We start from the raw sequence: 25,396 nt of genomic DNA, 5'->3' as shown, positions 1-25,396 counted from the left end.
TGAATGACTGCAATTTTTTTTTCTGGACCATTGGATATTATTCCATATTAAAGTACAAAAATCATTAGTTCTCCTTTCCAGATAAAAGATTAGATTAGATTAGATGACATAACATTATGAGGACACGCAGTCCTCTTTTATTGTCATTTAGTAATGCATGCATTAAGAAATGATACAATGTTCTCTGGTATGATATCACAGAAACACAAGACAAACCAAGACTGAAAAACTGACAAAAAACACATAATTATAACATATAGTTACAACAGTGCAAAGCAATACCGTAATTTGATAAAGAACAGACCATGGGCACAGCAAAAAAAAGTCTCAAAGTCTCTCGAAAGTCCCATCATCTCACGCAGATGGTAGAAGGAAGAAAAACTCTCCCTGCCATGAGTTTCCAGCGCCGCAAACTTGCCGATGCAGCACCGTGCGGGCGCCCGACCACAGCCGACTCTTCAGTCCATCCGAAAACTTTGAGCCTCCGACCAGCCCTCTGACACTGAGCACTGAGCACCATCTCTGCTGAGCGCTTTGACCCCGGCCACGGCAACAGGCAATAGGCAAAGCCGAGGATCTGGGGCCTTCCCCTCCAGAGATTCTCGATCACACAGTAGCAGCGGCAGCGAAGCGGGCATTTCAGAAGTTTCTCCAGATGTTCCTCCGTGCTTCTCACGGCTGTCTCCATCAAATCAGGATTGTGCACGGCATCCTACTTCACAAATACGATATCATTTCGGAGCAGCCGCGCGCGCTGCGTCGCGCCGCCATCTTCTCCTCCCCTCCAGAGAGCATTATAATAGTTTCCACTGAACCAGGCATAGTGAGTGTGGGAAACAGAACACTGGTCAACTTAAGGAGAACATGGGAAATAGGGACCAAGTGAATCAAAGGGTGTGGAGGAAACAAGGCCCTGGTGAGTGGGAAAGGAGCACAGAACGTGCATTATCTGCTGAGCCAGAAATTGAATCATCAGTATTTCTAAATGTGGCGCAACAGCAACCTAAGGAATTGATTGTAGACTTGTGTAAGGGGAAGTTCTGCCCTCAGAGAGGAGTCAGCAGTGAGAAGGGTGGCAGCTTCAAGTATCTGAGTGTCAACATCTCAGAGGATCGACATTGGCCCAACATATTGATGCATGAAGAAGGCGCACAAGCAGCTCTATTTCATTTGGAGTTTAAGGAGTTTGGTGTGCCAATAAAAGCCCATGCATATTTCTATAGATATACAGTGCAGAACATTCAGTCTGACTGCATTATAGCCTGGTGAGGAGGCTCCAATGCATAGGATTGCAAGAGGGAGAAGGGGATTGTAGACCCAGCTAGATCTATCACAGGCAACCCTCCCCCTTCCCCCCTCCCCACATTCAAGAGGTGGTGCCTTGAGAAGGAGGCATCTATCATTAAGGATCCTCATGAACTAAGTCATGGCTTCTTCTCGTTGTTACAATCAGGAGGAGGCACAGAATCTTGAAGACTCACACTAACAATTCAGAAACAATTTCTTCTCCTCTACCATTTCTGAATGGGCATTGAACCCACGAACGCTACCTTGCTATTCTTTTTTTCAACTATTTATTTCTGTTGTAACTTAGTAATTTTGATTTTTGCACTACACTGCTGTCCCTAAACAATAAAATTTCATGTCAGATAAGACAGTGGAAATAAACCTGATTCTGATTGTTTGGAGAGCGGATTACTGGGGTTTCACTGTAAGTGGTCAGCTGATAGCTAACAATGAAGGGTAGAATCTAGCATCTTCAAATTGGTAGCTGAGGCCAAGGTCCACACTCAGATACGGGATGCAAATCTTTATCATTTTAGTGCTGACTCTTCCAGAATTATAATAGGTATACAAACTGAGTAAATGGTTTTCAATGCTCCATTTGTGATTTCCAAAACATCTGATGACTTCTGTTAAAGTTATGTTTTTAATTCAATCTCCAAGCCTGACCTAAATTTCCACACACCAAAAAAAAACAATTTAAAGTTGAACATTATAAAACACAAGAGAATAACTTGGGAATTAAGTTCTTTCTGATTTTCTCTGGCTGGCAATGGGTGGAAATTGGTCTCATATCACTGTGTTTTAGTTAATAATATAAGATCTTACCAGTTAGATTAATGACTGTTGACATAGTTGCTTGTCCAACTTCATTTATGGCCGTACAAGTGTACATTCCTTGATTTGCAAGTGTTGTATTTACCAGTGCCAGAGATCCATTTTGAAGTTGAACAGAATTATTTCCTAACAGAACATCTTTTTTTTGCCAAATAATCTTTGGTTCAGGGACACCTGTTCAAACAAATAACACAATTATACTCTCTAGATACAGAAAACTCATATAATCTTAGAATAGTATGCTTATAAAACACGGCTTAAAATGAAGCATTCTATTTTGAAACATACATTAACACAAGGTTATATAGAATTTTAACAACGATATGAAATGGAAAAACTATTTGTTTTGCTAAAGCCATATGGAATGTAAATAATTGAAGAATGGAAGTATTGGTGACCAAGCTATCAGACAAAGACTTCATTAAAGAGACACACAGACTAAAGCATAGCATTAATGAGAAAAATATCAAACTATATAATGTTTCTCAAAACCTTTGCAACAGCCCCTTGTGCTTAACAATTATGAAGTGCTTTAAAATAGAGTTGTGTTGTGATATGAGAAACTTTAATGATCTGACAGATTTTCAGGAAAATTTTTCCATTGTTAAGTCAGTACCAACATAGAATAAAACCCTTCAGCAAAAGAACAAAGGTGAAAAGAATTTATTTTTTGCAGACAATTCTTACAGCATATCAGAAAACAAATTCATAAATGTTAAGAGAAGAACTAAGCATTTAAAGTTAAACTAGAAAAGTTCAGAGGATTGAGACCTAATGCACAGAAACTTTAGATAGTTGGTGCAACTCTTAATGGATCTCCTGCACTGAAAAAAATTACAATTGCTTAATATAATATTACAATATACTTTAAATTAAATGTTACAAATAATCTTTTCTGTTTCATTTACCTTCAACTGGGCAATCAATGATTACTGTTGCCCCAAGTCTGGCCAATAAATCACTTCCAACAACAGCTGTTATGTGCCACGTTGTAAGGTTTATGATACTTTCCCTGGAAAATTTGATGGCAGGGGTTTCTGTAACACATCATAACACAGAATTTGTATAAGTTAAGATGATGCATCATTAAAATTGATGATGCTTCAACACAAGGTGCTAAGCACAAATTTAACTGCTGATTTAAATAAAGGCATTAAAAGGAATTTATTAAATCACCACAAGACCTTTAAATGTAGGTAGTTAAAATGAAACATTGCTGAAAATTCATTATGCTAAACTTACAGATAGCACTTAGAAGAAAAATGACATTATGTCTATTAAAACCTCTCAAAGTATCCTTCTAAATTATCCATGTCTGGTTCGTATTCCTAGGTTTAAAACATGACATCTATTACATCTTTATTTGACACCCTAAACCCTTGCAGATACTTAGGTCTGTTTAGACTTGGTTTGAACCACCAGCAGTATTGACTGAAGTTTATCTATCTATTGTTAAGATTTAAGAGAAAGGAAATTGAGTGAGATTGTGCTCCTCAAGCACATTTCAGTATATTCTCTGATGATTCAGCAATAGTTGGGAGTATAAAGGGAAGATGGGAGGATGAATACAGGGCCTTAGTGGAGGACTTTGTCAACTAGTGCAAGCTGAATAAACTGCAGCTCAACATCAGTAAGAGAAAGGAAATGGTGATGAACTTTAGGAAAACTGAGCCTGCACTGTTCCCTGTTACTATTGATAGTGAGGACATGGATGTGGTGAGAACCTACAAATACCTGGGGGTGCACCTGGATGACAGACTCGAGAGGAGCACCAACACAGAAGCTGTGTACAAGAAGGGCCAGAGTCACCTCTACATCCTGAGGCGACTGAGGTCCTTTGGATTATGCAGCCTCTCTTTCACATGATCTACCAGTCTGTTGTTGCCTGTACAATCTCATATGCGGTGGTGTACTGGGGCAATGGCAACAACACAGGTTATAGGAGTCAAACTGGACACACTGGCGTCTGCGGTAGAACAAAAGACACTATGGAAAATCCTGGTAATTCTGGACAATGTTTCTCACCCTCTGCATGCCACCTTGGCTGAACAGAGGAGCACTTTCAGTAATAGGCTAAGACAACTGCACTGCTCCTAAGAGCACTATATGAGGTCATACTTACCCTCAGCCATTAGGCTCTATAATCAGTCAACCTATAACCAAGGAAGTAATGACCCCCTCCTGTTAGACTGTTTGAGGTAACTTATTTTTTATTCTTTTTTACTTCTCTTCTAATACTTATATACTTGTAATGCTACTATGACACTGTAATTTCCTTTGGGATCAATAAAGTATCTGTCTATCTCTGTATAGATCCTTCCCCATTCCCTTTTTCCTCTCTTACCTTATCTCCTTACCTGCCCATCTCCTCCCTCTGGTGCTCCTCCTCCTTTTCTTTCTTCCATGGCCTTCTGTCCTCTTCTTTCAGATCACCCCTTCTCCAGCCCTGTATCTCTTTCACCAATCGACTTCCCAGCTCTTTATTTCACCACTCCCCCCTCCCGGTTTCACCTATGACTCTGTGTTTCTCCCTCCTCTTCTCCCACCTTTTAACTCTACTCTTCTTTTTTCTCCAGTCCTGATGAAGGGTCTTGGCCCGAAACATCAACTGTACTCTTTTCCATAGATGATGCCTGACCTGCTGAGTTCCTCCAGCATTTTGTGTGTGTTGCTTGGATTTCCAGCATCTGCAGACTTTCTTTTGTTACTGATTAATACACACCACAATTGAGTTGCGATTATGATGAGTGTGCATCAGTGCTCCTTCCTGCACTAGTGCAGAACTAATCAATTTCATCACATTTACCACCAACTTCCATCCCACCCACAAACTCAACTGGACAACCTCTGACACTTTCCTTTTCTGGTTCTCTGTCTCCTTCTCAGTAGAGAGACTTGTTATTGAAATCTCCAATAAACTTACAGCCTCCTAGAGCTAGCTCACTGATACCTCCTCCCACCTTGCTTTCTATAGAATGCAATCCCTTGTTCTCAATTTCTCCATCTCCATCACAGCTGTTCTCAAGATGAGGCCTTCTACACCAGCACTTCTGAAATGTCCCCTTTCTTCCTGAAACTTGCTTCAGCTCCACTATAGTTAGACCATAAGACATAGGAGCAGAATTAAGCCATTTGGCCCATTGAGTCTGCTCCACCATTCGATCATGGCTGATCTTTTTTTTCCCCTCTTCAGCCCCACTCCCCATAACCTTTGATGCTATGTCCAATCAAGAATCGATCAAGCTCTGCCTTAAATACACCCAACAACCTGGCCTCCACAGCTGCCTGTGGTATTAAATTCCACAAATTCACCACTCTCTGGCTAAAGAAATTTCTCCGCTTATAGTTGATATGTATTTCCTCTATTTCATGCACAACTACCCTCAGCCCACCTCTATTACTAGACAGGGTTCCTTCGGTCCTTACTTATCCAACACATTATCCTCCACCGTTTCTACCTGCTCTACGTGATCCCAACAAAAGCCATACCTTTCCCTCTTCCCCCTTTCTGAAGGGACCACTCTGTTTGTAACTCTCCGGTTGGCTTATTCCTCCCAACCCACCCCTTTCCACTTCCTGCCACTTCAACCTGGAACAACAGCTGATGTAACATCAATCCCTTCAGCTACCTCCTCACTGCCATTCAAGAATCTCTGCAAACCTTCTATGTGAGGGATAGGTTCACCTACATCTCTTCCAATTTACTATATTTGGGGTTCACACATGGTATTCTCTACACTGGAGAAACCAGTTGAGGCCCAGGCAACCATTCTGCAAGGAATCTGTGCTCTATTGCACAATCATGATTAGCGCAATGCTATTACAGATCAGGGGATCGGAGTTGGGAATTCAATTCCGGAATCCTCCGTAAGCAGGTTTGTATTTTCCTTCCTGTGTATGCATAGGTTTTCTCCGCATGAACTAGTTTCCTCCTACAGTCCAAAGACATAATGGTTAGTAGATTAATTGGTCACTTTAAATTGTCATGTAATTAAACTTGGGTTTAGAAAAATTGGTGGATGTCTGGATTGGTCTGTTCCGTGCTGTATCTCTAAATAAACTAAAAAAAAGGGAACTCTCTATTTGCAGCTCATCTTAACTATTTTAACTTTCCTTCTCAGTTTCACACCAGCATATTTTTATTCGGTCTTCTCCATTACACAGGGATGGCTAAAGGCATATAGGTGGAACAATCCACAAAAAGTAGTGGATACGGCCCAGTCCATCATAGGTAGAGCACTCCCCAACATTGAGGACATCTATATGAAATGCTGTTGTGGAAAAACAGCTTCCATCGTCAAGGCATCGTCCACTGCCCACGGCATGTTCTCTTCTCACAGCTGCCATCGGGAAGAAGGTACAAGAGCTTCAGGACTCACACCACCAGGTTCAGGAACAGTTATTATCCCTCAGCCAACAGGCTCTTGAACCAAAGGGTCAACTTCACTTGCCCCATCGCTGAAATGTTTTCACAACCTATGGACTCACTTTCAAGGACTTTTCAACTCATGTTCACAATATTTATGTACTAATTTTACTTCTTTCTTTTGTATTTGCACACTTCGTTGTCTTTTGCGCACTGGTTGAAGCTCACGTTGGTGTGGTTTTTCATTGATTCTATGATAGCTATTATTCTATTATGATTTATTGAGTATGGCCACAAGAAAATGAATCTCAGGATTGTATATGGTTACATACATATATATATATACTCTTTGATAATAAATTTACTTTGAACTTTGAACATCTCAGACTTCACCTGGGGGGAAGGGAGGCTTATAGTCCAGTGGTACAAACAAATTTTCCCATTCCAGGTAAGCTACAGTGAGAATTCTTCTCCCACACACACTCACCTGCACATCTATGTTTTCGGCTCCCTTATTTCATCTTTCTGTTCTCTTCTCCCTCTTGTTCCACCTATTGTGTACTAGCATCTGTTTCACCCTTCCTCACATTGGTCATCTTTCCACTTCCCTCATTCCTAATGCAGAGTCTTCAGATGAAGCATTGACAAGTACTTGCTTCCATAGACGCTACTTGACCTGCTGAGTTTGTTACAGATTCCAGCAACTGCAACCTCTTCTGTCTGCTACTAGATATCTCAGGTTGTGTTTTGGATCTGAATATGCATCAGCATCTTACAGACTGTTACGTTTTGTAACTCCAAAGACTAATTTTAAAAAAACACACAGGAGCCAAGACACTTGCATACCTAAGTTCTTTTATCCCTTCCTTTTTTCAGTAAGGCACTCACAAATGAAGTGGTGGCGCAATGACATGTTGTTCACATACTTCATACATATAACCTATCGTGAATTATTAAAGAAACAAATAATGCTTAAACAAACAATATTCTTACAATATCAATTAAATATTACTAAAATATTAAATACACTACACTCCTCTCTGCTTAGCTATAAACTCCAACTCAATATAGAATGCCTCTCAACTTATATCTGTAACGTACTGTTCTCTAGCTTATCATCATATATACTATTTAATACAACCATTATGTAGACATCCACAGCAAAGTAAATTTTAATTGTCTTATTCAGGCCTAAAGATTTAAATGCAGTAGAGCATTTCTTACTCTTGTGGGATAATGTCTTTCCTGACAAAGGGGAATGGCTTTACTCTTCTTGGCAGATGTGACTTGTGGCTGTGAAACCATCTCAGGTTCTGCGGCTCCTCTGTGGTGGGTGTAGGAACTGGCTCTGGGATTGCAGGAAATGGTTCCGACAGCTCTGGACACTTTTCATCTCTAACAATTGACTCTGCTCTCCTCAACTGATCATTGTGTCGTGTCCAGATGACATTGGACACAATCTCCACTGTGAAGGAGAGTGGTCCAATTCTGTCTTTAATCTTTCCAAGTACCCATTTTTGATCATTTCTGTAGTCCCTCGCCAGACTTGCTTGTCCAGGAGTGAAACATAGAACCTCTTTCCTTGAGGGGCCTCAATTTGTCTCAGTTGTTTGTCCTGCATACTTTCTTCTGAGATTGAGTTTGAGGAGATCCAAGTGTGAGTGCAAGTGATGACCCACGAACAGCATAGTGGGTGAGTTGTTGGTTGTGGAGTGTGCTGCATTGTGATATACAAGGAGGAAATTGGTGAGCTTCTGATTCAGTGTTCTGCTGATATTGCTCACAGTGAGTTCTTTAGACACTTGACAACCCTTTCCACCAAGCTATTTGTAGATGGATGGTACAGTGCAGACGTAATTCCATTCATTTTCCGTAATGTCTGAAACAGTTCCGCAACAAACTGGTCCACTATCACTGAGTAAGTGTTCTGGAACATCTTGCTCAGATCCTTCTCAACACATCAACAGTGTATGAGGCTGTGGTGGGGGCTATTGGAAACACTTCTGGCCACTTTGTAACTGCATCCACCATGAACAAGAAATTTGTTCCCATCTGGTAAAATCCACATGAATCCTCTGCCAGCGAAATGCAGGCCATTCCCAGGGATAGAGAGGCACTGTTCTTGGTATCTTTTAGATCAGTGGTCCCCAACCACTGGACTGCGGACGGGTACCGGGCCGCAAGGCATGCGCTACCGGGCTGCGAGGAAACGATATGATTTTGTGATAGGAGTCAGCTGCATCTTTCCTCATTCCCTGTCACGCCCACTGTGGAACTTGAACGCACGCGAGGTCATTAGGCATGCGTCATCCATGTCAGAGCGTGAAGGAGATCAACTCCTCGAGCTTGCAAATGACGGCGGGCTGAAAAGTATGTTTGACATAACATCTCTGCCAGCATTCCGGATCAAAGTCAAGGCTAGATATCCTGAGATAGACACGGAGGCACTGAAAACGTTGCCTCCATTTCCAACATATCTCTGCTATGAATGCAACAAAAACTAAATTGCGGAATAGACTGGACATAAGGAATCCATTCAAGTATCGCTGTCTCCCATCACCCCTCGATAGGACCGTCTTGTTGCAGGAAAACAAGTATTCAGCAATATTAGTGCGTTGCAATAATTTTATATGTTCATACGAAGAAAATATGTGCTGTGTGTTTAATATCCAAAAGTTACTTAAAATCTTATGATCCTATTGAATTATAAGTGACTTATATAACCATATAACAATTACAGCAGGGATACAGGACATCTCTGCCCTTCTAGTCCGTGCTGAACGCTACTCTCACCTTGTCCCACCGACCTGCACTCAGCCCCTAACCCTCCATTCCTTTCCTGTCCATATAGCTGTCCAGTTTAACTTTAAACTCTACCACCTCTACCACCTCTACTGGAAGTTCGTTCAACACTTACTTCAAGTTCCCCTGTCCTCCCCTGATAATTGACTTATCGCTATATTCATGCGAGGAAAATATGCACTGTGTGTTTAATATTAAATTCGTTAGGTAAACTCTTTTAGAAACGAAATTGAGTGTATTAGCCACCTATCACCTATATTCCGGTCGTGATTAACAACCCCCCCTCCCCCCCAGAACAGAATCGCCAAAAACGATTTGCAGAAAAGAGAAATCGCCACGTGCATGCATGTGCAAGTCACGCATGCGCACTGGTGCCCGCGCAAGGCTTCATGGTCATTGTAGTCTTTCTCAGGGTAAACATAATGTATTTGACTGCTACTCTTGTCCGTTGGCAACCATTCCCCCCACCCCCCGGTTGGCCGGTCTGCAAGAATACTGTCAATATGAAACCAGTCCGCAGTGCAAAAAAGGTTGGGGACCCCTTTTCTAGATGTGTGGGCATCCTGTACATACGTAGCAAGCTGATTGATCTGATGATCTATCCCACGTCACCAAATAAAACTTTGAGCCAATGTTTTCATTTCGACCATGCCTAGATAAATAGCATGTAGCTCCTCCAACACTTCAGCTCTCAGTTTGGATGGTACAACAATTCTCAATCCCCACATAAGTCAAATACTGTCAAGGGCAAGTTCATCCCAGCACTGATAAAAAAAAATTGGGAAACTGGAATTTCTGCTGTACATTCCAGCCATTTTGGATCGGCATGTAGACTTGGTTTCCCTTTGGATCATGTCTGCCATAATAAGTGGATGTTTGATTTTCATTAGGAAGTATACTCCAAGAGGGTAAACAGGACAATCCATCAAAACCTTCATGATTAGTTGTCCTCTTGTATTCGAACTTGTTATTGTGTCCTCCAAGAAACAGAGCCCATCTCTGAATTTGTACTGCTGCTGTTAGTGGAACACTCTTCTATGGACTGAAAATGGACACTAGCGATGAGAGTAAGCTCCCTCCTATACAGGCACTGGTAAAAACATTTTACACCCTAAACCATCAATCTGTGCATAATTTTTCTTTGCATCAGTAATGGTACGTGATGCAAGTGCTATGGGCCAGTCACTTTTACCACTCATAACACGTGACATAACTGCACCTACACAATCAGCCGACTTTCACTGGATCGTGTGGATCATAATGTGTGAGTACAGTGTCTGACTTCACCATTTTACTTATGCTTTTTGGAAAGCCACCTCACACTGCTTTGTCAATTGGCATTTCTTCCTGATCTCTAGTAAAGAGTTCAAGGGATAGAGCACAGTAGCCAGTTTTGGCAAATCTTAAAAAAGAATCACAACTATGAAACATTCTTTTGCTTTAGGTCACCCACCACTGCTTGAATTTTCTCAGCACACTGACGTAAACCTTGTGTGTCAATGGTGTGACCACAGTAAGTGATGCTTGGTTTTACAGTTGTCACATCATGTTCTGAAGCCATAATCACCTACCTTTTTTAACACTGTCTTGAGATTTTGGAGATGTTCCTTGTTATCCTTAATGGTAACAGTGATGTCATCCAAGAAACACTTAAGCCACCTGGGCCATAGCTTTCTGCCAGAGTGCAGGTGTTGCTCCAAAAGTAAGCCTATTATAGCGATAAAGCCCTTCGAGTGCTTGTGGTGAGAAACGCTTTGGATTCTCACTCCATCTCCATCTGCAGGTAGGCCTCAGCTAAGTCTAGTTTGCTGAAGTGTTTCTCTCAACAAAGATTTGCAAAGATATGCTCTATACTGGGCAGAGGGTATTTATCTACTTTCAGTACTGGATTACTGATGACCTTAAAATCACCAGAGACTCTGACAGACCCATGGATGGTATAGGGAACCAGACAAGCTTTGTAAAACTTGGGTGTGGCACTTTCATTTAACACTATTTTACCACTGTTATGTTTGAGTTTTCCAATACCATCTTTGAACTCACCTGTGGCATTATCCAGTACCTTTCTTAGTTTGCTTTCAGTTGACTCTATTGCAGGGGATGCAACATGCAAATTGTAGATGGATCTCTAATCAAGTTGTAGTTAGCTTATCTCAATGTTGGCCTACCTGTTTTAACCACATACAAGCCCAATGTGGCTTGCTGGTTGTTGTATTTCACCATTACAAATGTCATTCCTACAGGAGTTCTCTTTTCTACATTATAAGTACTTAGTTGGATATCAGCAGGCTTCAGTTTAGTATCTTTGAAATAACGTTCAAACTCATGCTGTGGGAAAACTGAAAAAGCCAAGCTAATTTCCAATTCCATTTTAATTAATTTGTCGTTCACTTCCAGTGTTAGCCATATTGTTTGTCCCTTGTCATTTTTCACATTGTAACTTTCAAGTTTACACAATCCTTACCACTCGCATCACTATCAGATTTTTCATCAACAGCATGCCAATTAATGCTCTTTTTGAAACTGTACCTTGACTTTTTAATCTTTTTCTCTTCCTTCTGCAATCCCATTTACTTTTGCCTGCTTGACATGCTCTTTGTATGTGTCCTACTTTGTTGCACTTTCTGCAAGTTTCTCCTTTAAACTGTTTCTGTTTAAACATAGAAACATAGAAAATAGGTGCAGGAGTAGGCCATTCGGCCCTTCGAGCCTGCACCACCATTCAGTATGATCATGGCTGATTATCCAACTCAAAACCCTGTACCAGCCTTCCCCCCATACCCCCTGATCCCTTTAGCCACAAGGGCCATATCTAAGTCCCTCTTAAATATAGCCAATGAACTGGCCTCAACTGTTTCCTGTGGCAGAGAATTCCACAGATTCACCACTCTCTGTGTGAAGAAGTTTTTCCTCATCTCGGTCCAAAAAGGCTTCCCCTTTATCCTCAAATTGTGACCCCTCGTTCTGGACTTCCCCAACGTCGGGAACAATCTTCCTGCATCTAGCCTGTCCAATCCCTTATAAGTTTCAGTAAGATCCCCCCTCAATCTTCTAAATTCCAACGAGTATAAGCCTAGTCGATCCAGTCTTTCATCATATGAAAGTCCTGCCATCCCAGGAATCAATCTGGTGAACCTTCTTTGTACTCCCTCTATGGCAAGGATGTCTTTCCTCAGATTAGGGGACCAAAACTGCACACAATATTCCAGGTGTGGTCTCACCAAGGCCTTGTACGACTGCAGTATTACCTCCCTGCTCCTGTGCTCGAATCCTCTTGCTATGAAATGCCAGCATACCATTCGCCTTTTTCACCATTGCAAGTTTGTTCATGCTCACTATCATTCCTGACTGCAACTCAATTCCATGTCTGGCTGCTGTCTCCATTGACACAACGATTTCAACCGCTCTTTTAAATGTGAGTTGTGCTTCATTTAGGAGCCGCTTTTGAATGCTTTGTTATAAGATTCCACAAACTAAATGATATCTCTATGCATCTTTACGCCCATCACTGAACTGATAATGCTTTCAATTCAGCCATATAAGCAGAAATGGACTCTCTTTTTTGATTCCATTAATGAAACCCAAATGGTTTTGGTTCTATATGTTCCTGCTTGACATTTATGATATCAGCAAAGCTCAGTTTGGAGAAGTTAAACTTCCACACAAACCGTATGCATTTCCACCCATTGCACTCAGCAACAATGGCACTCGTTTTGCATTGGATTCAAAATACTGTTCAATTCATTCAGTATACATCATCCAGTTACCCATTGTACAGTTGAATGTATCCATCATACCAATGCAACCAGCCATTCCTGCTTTTATTAAAATATATTATCACCTGGTACTCACTGTTTATGAACTTGTAGACACACTTGTTGCTTGTTAATTTTGTCCATTTTCTGCCTTATTTTTTAACTTCAACTTCTCTCTCCCCCTCCGAAGAAAATTGTGCTGTGCTTCAACCGGTACGTAGTTATCTTGAGTTCATTTTAAAACTTCCTCGCTGCCACTGTTACATTTTGTAACTCCAGAAACTAATCAAAAGTAAAACATAGGAGCTGGGACGCTTGCCTACTTAGTTTTTTCACCCCTTTCTTTAGTGAGGTGCTAACATATGATGTGGTGGTATAATGTCATACGGCATTCACATATTTCTTGCCTATAACCCATAGTGAATTATGTGAACAAACAAAGGATGCTTAATCAAACAATACATATACAAGATTACTCAAATACTACTGCAATATTTAACACACTGCACAGACTACCAGAAATTTGTTCATTCATTGAATAAGATCCAAACATTCCAAAAGCTTAGTTCAAAGGCTCCCAGGAACAATGAATTTCTGAGCAATGCAGATGTCTACAACAGATGGAAAGAGGTTATCTGTCACAACCAGGCTACCATCACTGAGTATACCAGAGATTAATGTCACTGCTAAATTAAGCTGAGTGTGTTCTTTTGATATGAAAACCTGATCTTGTGAGCTTAAGTATGACTTGGTAAAAATGCTATGGTCATTTTCAAAGTGCTTTGAGAGGTATCACCTTTCACTTCAGACACCAAGCCAAGTTGATTCGTTTTCCAGAGGATAAGTACTTTGACCTGCATCAGGGATTCCCCATACTTCGGAAATGCCTCCGTTCACTGGAATCTATCACAGGCTGTGTAAACCAATACTGGATAGCCCCAGAACTGCAGGATACTAATTCTCTCCACCTGAACTGAAGGGACCCTGAAGTAAATTGTTAATACCAAGCTGCCATGACAGACATGTGGACTGAGGTAGCCCTGGATCTTGTTTCATTCTGAGCTTTCCTTATTCTTCATAGATTGAGAGGAAGGGTTTGTCATTGCTGAGAGATTATCGGACATTCTAAAACGATTGAAAAACGCTGCGGATACTGGAAATCTAAAACAAAATGATAACACTTCCAAGCATAGTGCACAAACAAAATAACTAATTTACTGAAATGTGGACAGGACCGGCTAGCTGTTGAACAAAAGGCAGCTAGCGTCTTTGGAAAGACGAAAAGTTACTGCCTTGAAACTCTTGTGCCTCTATCTAACCTACTGAACATTGCTAGATTTTGCTTTCATTTTAGTCACGATATGCAATGGGTCTGAGGTTAAAATGTCCAGGAAAATAAGTGGCACTGTTGGGTACCTTTGGCCATTTGTCCTGCTGCTGACAGTGTATGATTCTTGTGCAAGGATCTTTCTCCTGGACCTCTGTACTTGGTCAACGATAGTTGTGAAGTTTCTATTAGCTGCTAGTAACTTCAATTGTGCTTTATAAAGATCTATCCATTGTTAACGGACATCACCTTTAAAGGACATGTGATTACAGAAACCTACCATTGCAGCTTAGCTACACTCCCAATAGACATGTTGCACTAGCAACAGATCAAGGAAGACACTAAGGTTAGAAATCTGACTTGAGTGAAAAAAGCCCAGCCCATAAGACTAATGCTGGCAGTGTTGCCCTAAGAACACGGTCCCAGCGTTGCAAAGATTTTAGTGACCTCTCCATTGTAGTCAAGTTCAGAGGCAATATCAATAAATTGCAGCTGGCAATGCATGCACCACTACAGATACAAATAAACAGCTATTATGACAATATCATTACTAACCTTATACATGCTGTTACCTATTCAGCCATACCATACACAACCACTGCCTCATTTCTGCTAACATGATCACTCCTCTTCCTAAATATGAGAAAGCCTTCAGATGCTGGAAATCTAAAAGCAACACACACAAAATGCTGGAGGTAGCATCCATGGAAAACAGTAAACAGTCGACATTTTGGGCCAAGATCCTTCTTCAGGACTGAGGGACTCTTTCTCCTGTAGGAGATAAGTACAACACCATACTGGAGGGGTGGAGAGTTCTCCTGTGCCATTGGCTCATCTGCTTGCAGGGGACAGCACTGGCTGTCAGAATCAGGTTTAATAGCACAGGCATACTGTACATTGTGAAATTTGTTATGTGGCAGGAGTACCTTGCAATACATGCGAATAAAAAAAACTATAAATTACCAAAAGCATATATGTTTAAAAAGTTAAATAAATAGTGCAAAAAGAGAAAAAAAAGAAAAAAAAAGTTGTGGGATTGTGTTCATGGGTTCAATGTCCATTCAGAAATCTGAAGGCAGAGGGGAAGAAGCTACTCCCAAATCACTGAGTGTGTGCATTCAGGCTGCTGTACCTCCTTCCTGATGGTAGCGATGAGAAGATGGCATGTCCTATGTGATGGGGGTCCATAACGATGGGCGTCACCTTTTTGAGGCATCGCTCATTGAAGCTGGGGAGGCCAATCCCCATGATGGAGCTGACTAAGTTTACAACGTTTTGCGGCTTATTTTCATCCTGTGCAGTGCCTGCCCCCCACACCAGAAGGTGATGCAGTCAGTTAGAATGCTCTCCATGGTATGTCTGTAGAAATTTGCAAGTGTCTTCCATGATTCTGGTTCATTAAGAATAACATTTTTTTTCCATTTTCATATTTAACTTTAATGTTCACACCACAGAGTCTTCTGTCCTGTAACATAGCTTAAAGAAGCTTCACTACTCATTCTTCCCCCCTTGTTCAATACAGACATCCCATATATCCATGACAAATCTATCCAAGCTCCAGCTGAGAGATTGCCCCACACCATAGAGGAAGAAGTCATTGACACTCACAACCTGGCACTTTACAGAGATTAGAGTGCTGTGATACAGGCGTCTGTACATTTTGCAAATCCCCAAATCTGAGTGGACACCAGTTTGCCTGAGGACCAGGTTTCACACAGATTTGTTTCAATGAACTATGGTCGATAAAAGTTGATGGCCATAAGTATGATCTTAACCGAGGACAGCGTGCAGAGTCTAGCTCTCACCTTGCACACAGTTTAACCAGTGCTCATCCACTGCACTTTCTGTTGAGTAATCAACAGTTCTATTGAGTAATTAAAAGGCACATTAACATTTTGGCCATTGCAGCTGGTGGACCACTTTCTCACTTGTAAGTAGCAACATGGAATTCATCGCTAATCTGATGGAAGTGTCCCCAATGTAGCAGATACAAGTTCAATCATCTTCATACATCCAATTAAGTATTTTCATGTGGTTGAATATTTTGAGAATGCATGTAATTTTCTGCTAAATAGTTCTAGAAAATGTCTTATATGATATAATTTCACTAACGCAGCATCAACTCACCTGAATACAACAATGATGAGGCCTCAGTATCTGTTCCTAGTTCATTGGTAACTGTACATCCATAAAGACCAGCATCTTGCCTTGTGACATTCTGGACTTGAAGTCTTGCAGAATCCAGCAATCGTACCCTGCAAAATGATACGGCAATTGCAAACAAATTCAGATTATAGACTATTTAATGCATCTTCTCAAAGAACCCTCTGATTTCCTATCCACAGAACCTGACCTGAAAAAAGAATTATTTGTTTATTTATTCTGGCCCAGCAGCCACACCCCTACGGCAACCTACGAATTGAACCCTAGCTTAAACAACAGGACATTTTACAATAACCCTTTAACCTACTAATGGGTATGTCTTTGGACCGTGGGAAGAAACTGGAAAAACCCATTGACATACAATCTCCTTACAGACAAGGGTGGAATTGAACACCAAACATGATGCACCGAGCTGCAATAGTGCCATGTTAACACTTCAGAGAACTAGCTAACTTCTGCTACTCAGAGATGTTTATTCCTTTACCATATTCTTCCACTGAATCTACAAATGTTCATCTGCCAGATTATTCAATAGAAAATTTTAAAAAAACTTTGTAGCTGTTAGAAATCTGAAACAAGAATAGAGAAAAAAAAACATCAGTCAGGCACCACCTGTGGAAAGGGAGAAAGTTAACATTTCAGTTCTTGGATTCTTCATCAGAACTGAGAAACAAAGTACTAAGTTAGCCTAGGTAGCAGGGACAGAGGACGAGGGCAACGTGTGAAGCAAAGAGAATTTCTCTGATAAGGAAAAACATTATCTTCTCTCGCTCTATTGCTGATCAGGGAAAGCTCCTTCATGGACACAAGTGTCCCAACACTGAGGACATCTTCCGAAGCCAGTGCCTCAAGAAGGCTGCATCTATCGTTAAGGACTCTCACTGTTCAGGTCATGCCCTCTTCTCATTCCACCCATCAGGGAGAGGTACAGGAGCCAGAGGATGCTCACTCAACATTTTAGGAACAGCTTTTTCCCCTCCAGCATCAGATGTCTGAACAGTCCGTGAATCCATGAACACTACCACACTAATTGGCTCTCTTTTAGCACAATTTATTTATTTTCATATAATTCTTATTGTAACTTCTTGTAATTATTTTTGTATTGCCCTGTATGGCAAAAACTAAACAATAAATTTCACGACATATATCAGTGATAATAAAACTGATTTTGATTCTGAACTTTGTCCTTAAAGAGTACTGATGATCCTTTGCCTGTGTAATGTGTTGCTAATGTTGTAACGTTTGTGTTATCTGGTGTAGTGTGACCTTCTGGGTCCCAGTTGACCTGACCATATAGGAAAAAAGTTGATGGTAGGCAAAAAGAATTCTCTGCCTGTAGCCTTCTGCACTGTTACACGAAGCTCAGTGCAAGCTCAAGGAACACCCTTCATCTGCACACATTGTAACCTAGACATCTCAATAGTCAATCTCCAACTTTGGATAACTTATTCTTTTTTCAGAGGTCACAATATAAGCTTTAACTTTTCATGATAAATTGTAAAATTCTGTCAAACACAGAGCTTAATTATAATATTTCTAAAACAATACATCCAGCCTGTTATTAATTTAATAATTTCACAACCCTCCCTTTTCAACATGCTTAAGACAAACCATGATTTTATCTATCTGCACATCTCTTAACTAGTTATTTCACTACTGTATGTCACCCCTTACTGTAGGTATGTGGCAAAAGAATCTAAGGGGAATTGATTGGCTTGTTAGTTGCACGGAAGAAAGGAGTAAGAAAATGGAAGTAATGGAATTGCTCCATTGGGATGGTCTCCTTCTTTACCACAATAAGTCAGCAAATAAAATCTGAAATATAAAAATAATCATTGGAAATACATACAGGAGACACTGGTGGAGAAAGGCACAGAGTTAGAGTTTCAGGTCATTGTCCTTCCAGCAGAATGAAGATCAAAGTAAATTAACATCAACTTTCAGCTGATACAAGATAGGTCAGAACAGAGCTGCTGCCTCGCGCTCCAGCAGCCTGGGTTCTTTCCTGATCCTTGGTGCCATTTGCATGGAGTTTGCATGTTCTTCCTATGACCACATGGGTTTCCTCTGGTGCTCCAGGTTTATGTCACATCCCAAACTATGTGGATTGTTAGGTTAATGGGCATCTGTAAGGTGAGTGGTGGAATCTGTGGACTTTGGTGGAGGGTGAGCTGATGGGAGTGTGGGTAGAATGAAATGGGATTGGGTAGGACTAGTGTAAATAAAGGATGCTTAACAGGCTTGCTGAAGAGCCTGATTCTGTGCTGTGTCTCTCTATGACTTTCAAACTTAAAAGAAAGTTCAACAGTTTCAGATCATCTGCATTCCAGTTTTCCAGTTCACATTTGTTGCATTCAGAATTTTATTTCTCCTGATTGTTCACTTAGCTATCCGACTTCACCAATTTATAACGCTCCAGACCTCCCTTCTGTTACTTTACCTCTCTCCCTTGCATTCTCCCTACCAGTGTGTTGGTGTCCCTTGGGTCTTCCAGTTTCCTCTCACAACCCAAAAAATGTGGGTTGGTTGGTGAACTGTCCACCATGAATCATCTTTGGTGTGTTGATAAGTGGTTGAATCAGTGGGAGTAAAGGAGAGAAGTTACTGGTAATGTGGGGAGACTGAAGAAAGGAATTAGGGTAGGATTAATGCAAATTGATGGTTGATTGCTGGCAAGGACTTGGTGGGTTGAAGGGCTTGTTTCTGTGCTATATGACTCTATGACCTGGCTCCCTTACCATCTTGTAGTCCTCCTGTCTTCAACTCTGTCACGTTCTCTCATCTGCTCACACCCACCTCTTTTGCATCTTAAAACCTGTTTTAACTTCTGAGCTGAAATACATATTTAGCCCAGCTGGCTCCTTCATTATCCTTGTGATATTTTTAATTCACATCACATCTCACTTGCACTTCAGTGAAGAATGTTCCTCCTTCCCATTATCACCACTGAACAACCCACGGCTAATATAAGAGTCAAAAAGACTTGAAAATGTGGGGAAAATTTAAACAGGGATTAATATTAGATTAGTGTAAATTGTTGACGGTCTATGCCAGGGGCTTCCAACCTTTGTTATGCCATGGACCCCTGCAATAGCCGAGGTATCCATAGACTCCAGGATGGGAATCCCTGGTCTATGCAGGCCTGATGGGCTGAAGGGCCTTTTTCTGTGCCATATTCCTCTGTGATTCCATGAATACAACTCTAGGCAGTAATCTAAAATGTGAATGCTAGAAACACTCAGCAGGACGGAGAACATCTGTGGAAAGTGAAATAGAGTTGAAGTCTCAGATTGAAGATCTTTCATCAGATCTGTAACATACACTCTGTTTCTCATTCCATAGATCCTGCCTAGCTCGCTGTGTGTTTTCAGCTTTTAATGTTTTTATTTCTAGTTCCCTTTGGTCTAATTTATATCTTACAATCATCTAAAAAATCTACTAAGATTACCTCTTAATCTTCTAATTGTAAGAAATATATCCTAAATTCATTCCACTCAGATGGACATACAGTAAAGATTGCAATTCATTATTTCAGACAAATGCTATGATGAAACACCAATAAAATCCAATTTATTAGTATTTATAGATATGTTATATGATCCCCAGAAAGTCTGGTTTATGTAACCTTGAGCAAAAGAATGCAGTAAATGACTGAACTTATGGCTAAAGACTTTATCTTGGGATTAAAAAAATTGCAAATCGTTGTTACTGAACAGAAGTGTGGTTACAGAGAAATGGAAACCAAATAAGTGTAATAAGATTAGTCAAAGAGATATTTAAAATTGAAGACTCACAATATACCTAAGAAATCAGTGAATTGGATCTCTGTAGCTCTGTTTCCAACTATATTGATGCTAAATGATCTAACATTCTTAAACAAAGATTTACAGAGGTTTCCTTGGGTGATGGTTTATGGACTGTAATTTTTAAGCCTCCAAATCATTCAATCCATCCCTGTGGGTGTTATCAAATTGAATTTCAATCTGGATTGGGGATAACACCTTGTTTGGGGACTGTATGGTAGGTCATTGTAAAAAGAAAATGATGAACTACAGACTTCTGCTTTCAATCATGTCCAATACATTCTTCATATTGAAATTTACAGAGCTATGATGGAAGATAGAGAGCAGAGCCTGAGCCAAAACATTGTTCAATATAATTATGATTATTAAATTAAATGTATTAATCTTAAAATAAACATTAATTATAAAAGAAAAGAAATATTTGTGTTTGCAAAGCCTACAGTAGTCGTCTAGCTGACTTTTTCTCTGAGAATACTTCGGCTGAATTCACAATATATTTTACTTTCACTGCTCTTTTATAATATGAAACTGGTCTTGAGAATACAGTAGTGCTCCAGAACAAAGCATCAACAATAAATTTTATTAAATATCATTTCTTAATAATATTGGGTGCCATGGTGGCGTAGAAGTTAGCACAGCTCTGTTACAACTCTCTGCATTCCAGAGTTCAGACTTCAATTTTGGCACCATCTGGAAGGAGTTTGTATGTTCAGTTCATGAACCCATGGGTTTCCTCTGGCTGCTCTGGTTTCCTCCCACAGTCCAAAGAATTACTGGGTTAATTGATCATCATAAATTTTCCCGCAATTAGGCTACTATTAAATATGTGGATTGCTGGGTGATGTAGCTCATTGGGTTGGAAGAGCCTGTTCCATGCTGTATCTCTAAATAAATAGATGGATGGATGGATGATGAATGAATGAATAAATAAATAAACAACAACTTGACGACTTCTTTTCTGAGAATAATTTACATAATTTATAGTAATGAAGCTAAGTAAGAATAGAAATGAAACAAAGTGAATCTGAAAGCAAACAGGAGAAAATCTGCAGATGCTGGAAATCCAAGCAACACACACTGAACGCTGGAGGAACACTGCAGGCCCCAGGCTGCCTCTATGGAAAAGAGTACGGTCAACGTATCGGGCCGAGACCCTTCAGCAGGACTGGAAAAAAAAGATGAGAAGTCAGAGTAAGAAGGTGAGGGGAGGGGAGGGAGAAACACAAGGTGATAGGTGAAACTGTAAGGGGGAGGGGTGAAGTAAAGAGTTGAGAAGTTGATTGGTGAAAGAGATAAGGGCTGGAGAAAGGGGAAATAAATAGGAGAGGACAGAAGGCCATGCAAGAAAGAAAAGAGGAAGGAGCACCAGAGGGAGGCAATGGGCAGGCAAGAAGATAAGGAGAGAGAGGGAAAAGGGGATGGGGAATGATGAGGGGGAGGCATTACTGGAAGTTTGAGTAATCAGTGTTCATGCCATCAGGTTGGAGGCTACCCAGACGGAATATAAGGTGTTGCCTGAGTGTGGCCTCATCACGACCATCGAGGTCACACTATTGCAATGAGGTCATACTCAGGTTGGAGGAGCAACACCTTATACTCCATCTGGGTAGCCTCCAACCTGATGGCATGAATATTGAATTCTCAAACTTTTGGTTACGCGCCCCCCCCCCCATCTTTTCACCATTCCCCAACCCCTTTTCCCTGTCTCACCTTATCTTCTTGCCTGCCCATTGCCTCTCTCTGGTGCTCCTCCCTCTTTTCTTTCTTCCATGGTCCTCTGTCCTCACCCTTCTCCAGCCCTTATCTCTTTCACCAATCAACCTGCTAACTCTATATTTCACCCCTCCCAGTTTCACCTATCACCTTGTGTTTTTCCTTCCCCTTTCCTCACCTCTTAATGTTGACTTCTCATCTCTTTTTCTCCAGTCCTGCTGAAGAGTCTCAGCCCGAAACTTCATCTGTACTCTTTCCCATAGACGTTGCCTGGCCTGCTGAGTTCCTCCAGCATCTTGAATATAAAAGTAGACAACCTGTTGACAAGAAAGAATCAGGTAGGTGTGCCTTTAACACACATTGCTGTGAACATCATAAATATACATTAAAACAGGATTTAGGACATGTATCTTCAAAGATTTTTCATTTATTAAAATGGTAACTACATGCCTGAATTATTGATTAGTGCATCATGTGATTCTCACTGCAATGCTGAATTCTATTTCATTCTTTATGCTTCTAAAGGTACCCCCCCCCCCCCACCTCTTTACCCTGCTCACTATACGGTTGTTCAGGGTCCTTGGATATCATAGCTATTTGCTCTGTGAATTGGGAGGCATTGGGTTCATTGATGCAAATATCTGTAGTAATTTTTCCAAAGTCTGGATTTAACTAAATTCTTAGTTTAAGTTGAAATTTTCAACCCCAAATGAACTGACTGTAGCAGCTCTGGGATGGAACTGATGTCACTGGAGTGTGGAAGAAAGGAAGTTCAAAACCAAAAAACTAACTTTACTTCATAATATGCAATATACATGTTTGTATTGGTTGTTCTAGGCAGGGCTGGAGAAAAGGTATGGGTCGTAGGTTGATCAGAAGGTACTCTTTGTTAGCTTTTCTCTTCAATGCCTTCTTTTCATACGTTTATGGCAATAACCAACAGCAGCAAGCATCTGCAATTCTCAGTGAAAGCTGTCTTGCTTATTGGCAAAGAGAAAGCAACAACATCTTAGTTTCACTATTAGAGGCCATTGTGGCAGCACAGCAGCTAAAAGTAGAACAACTGCGTTAAATCTCTCCTACATCAAACATCCTGCCACCATGATCAAACTTAAGATGACATAATTTACTGATGCCTTCACTTCCTTGTGTATCTAAATTAACTTGATATGTTTTTTACTTGTATATTGGTACACATCTCAGAACTGCTTTTTACTTTTATGAGATCCAATTAACAATAAAAACCTGCTATGGTTCTGCACATGCCTTTCAAAAAAAAAATACCCTGCAAATGACACAGGACCAGAGGATGGTATGTCCCCCTGAATGCTTTTATAGAAAGTAAAGAAAAAATTACCTTTATTTGTCACAGGTACATCAGTGAAATGTGTCAACACATGCAAAATGCTGGAAGAACTGACAAGTCGACTGTACTTTTTTCCATAGGTGCTGAGTTTGTGTGTGTGGCTTGAATTTCCAGCATCTGCAGATTTTCTCGTTAGTGTAATGCATCAATTGTGTCAAATCAAATCAGCAGCCCACAAGTGTCGCCACAACTCTGGCACCAACATAACATGGCCATTACTCAATAATCCTAATCCGTACATCTTTGGAATGTGGGAGGAAACCAGAGCACTTGGAGGAAACCAATGTGGTCACAGGGAGAATGTACAGATTGTGGCAGGAATTGAACCCTCTGTTTTCCAGCTGCCACTGAAAAGCGTGGCACTAACTGCTTTGCTCTTGTGCTGCCCAAGAAATCAGAATGGTAGGTAGTGCGCGTGTTCCCCCTCCCCCCTGGGGGAAATGCCAAATGCCAGTGGACATAGATTTAAGGTTTAAGGGAGATGTGCAGTGCAAGTAATTTTTTTGCCTATAAGGAGTGCAGGAGTATTTTGCCAATTGAGGTGATCGTGACAGACACAATAGCCACAATTAAGAGGCAGTGAGATACATGAACAGGCAGGAAATCAAAGGATACAGACCACGGCCAGGCATGATGGGATTAGTTAAATTGACTTCATGATTGGTGCAGACCTGTGGGTTGAAGGGCCTGTCATATTCTATGCTTTGATGACCACAGCTTGAATAGAGTAATTTTATGATGCCTATGGTAAAAAATTATTCAATTAAAGCTGTGATCATCGAATAAAGTGTATAAAGATTAAATACACCAGCTTTGGCCAGTCCATAGATTTAGCTTCCCTCCAACCCTGTAATATTTGAAGCAATTTCTCTACCAGATAAAGAAACTTTATCAACTCACTGTGTATTACAAAACAATACTGAACCCAATTATTCCCATTTAATGTTTCAGAAGGAGAAACAGTTTCTGGTTTAAGGCAAAGAAATTTAATCTGATCTAGCTCTTACGGTAGGTCTCTGATCTGAGAGGATATCTCTGTTTCACTTTCCATAGAAGCTGTCTGACCAATAGAGGCGTTCTGGTATTTTCTGTTTTGATTTCAGATTTCCAGCAACAGCAGATGAAAAAGTTAATTCCATGTAAGATTTCTTTCATAGAGTGAATGTTTGTGAATCCATTAGTAATAGAGACTGAAAACCATACCCTTTTGACTGTTCTATCTTTTTTAAATCTCTTTGAGCAAGCTGCCAAAATCTTGTGTTATCAACCTCTCAATGACCTGATAAAGCTGTTCAGGAGATTTCTACTTCAGACCCTTTAGTTCCTCTGCGGCTCGCACTACAGTGTTTGCTGGGCATTCTGAGCCTAGAAGACATGGATTGGTAAAGAGGGGAACTTCTAGTGATACCTTCGGCTATATTGTAGAGCATTTCAACAGGACTGTCTGAACATCAATTATTACTGTGAATGAAAACATTTTATTCTAAAAACTGAACGATCCATACTGGCCTTGAATCAGAATTAGAATCAGGCTTAATATCATCAGCATGTCATGAAATTTGTTAACTTTTCAGCAGCAGTACAATGCAGTACATGATAAATAAAGAGAAAAAAACTGAATCACAGTAAGTATATATGTGTATATTAAATGAAGTTACAATAAGTAGTGCAAAAACAGAAAGTAAAATTTTAAAAGTAGTGAGGTAGTATTCATGGGTTCAATATCCATTTAGAAATCAGATGGCAGGGGGGAAGAAGCTGTTCCTAAATCGCTAAGTGTGTGCTTTCAGGTGTGTGTATCTCCTTCCTGATGGTAACAATGAAAAGAGGGCATGTCCTAGGTGGTGTGGATCCCTAATGATGGAGGCTGTCTATCTGAGGCACCGCTGCTTGAAGATGTCGCGAATACTATGGAGGGTAGTACTTGAGTATTTAACTTGGGACAAGTTAAATCACAAAATTAGCTTAATATATCAATGT

The 25,396-nt window shown here is 40.5% G+C and overlaps 1 protein-coding gene across 7 annotated transcripts in view; it reads right to left on the bottom strand.

The window, feature by feature from the left end:
• The window catches only part of adamtsl3 (ADAMTS-like 3), a 776,875-nt gene that overhangs the window by 88,301 nt on the left and 663,178 nt on the right, over positions 1–25,396 (bottom strand). For all 7 annotated transcript variants that reach the window (XM_072278334.1, XM_072278335.1, XM_072278336.1 and 4 more), the window contains 3 exons: positions 16,499–16,626; positions 3,030–3,158; positions 2,113–2,295 (listed from right to left, as the gene is read on the bottom strand). In XM_072278334.1, the coding sequence (XP_072134435.1) occupies positions 2,113–2,295; positions 3,030–3,158; positions 16,499–16,626 (440 nt within the window). The remainder of the gene's footprint in view (positions 1–2,112; positions 2,296–3,029; positions 3,159–16,498; positions 16,627–25,396) is intronic.

Source organism: Mobula birostris, chromosome 14 (assembly GCF_030028105.1).
Source record: "Mobula birostris isolate sMobBir1 chromosome 14, sMobBir1.hap1, whole genome shotgun sequence".
NCBI lineage: Eukaryota > Metazoa > Chordata > Chondrichthyes > Myliobatiformes > Myliobatidae > Mobula > Mobula birostris.
This window is presented reverse-complemented; position numbering and strand designations above follow the sequence as displayed.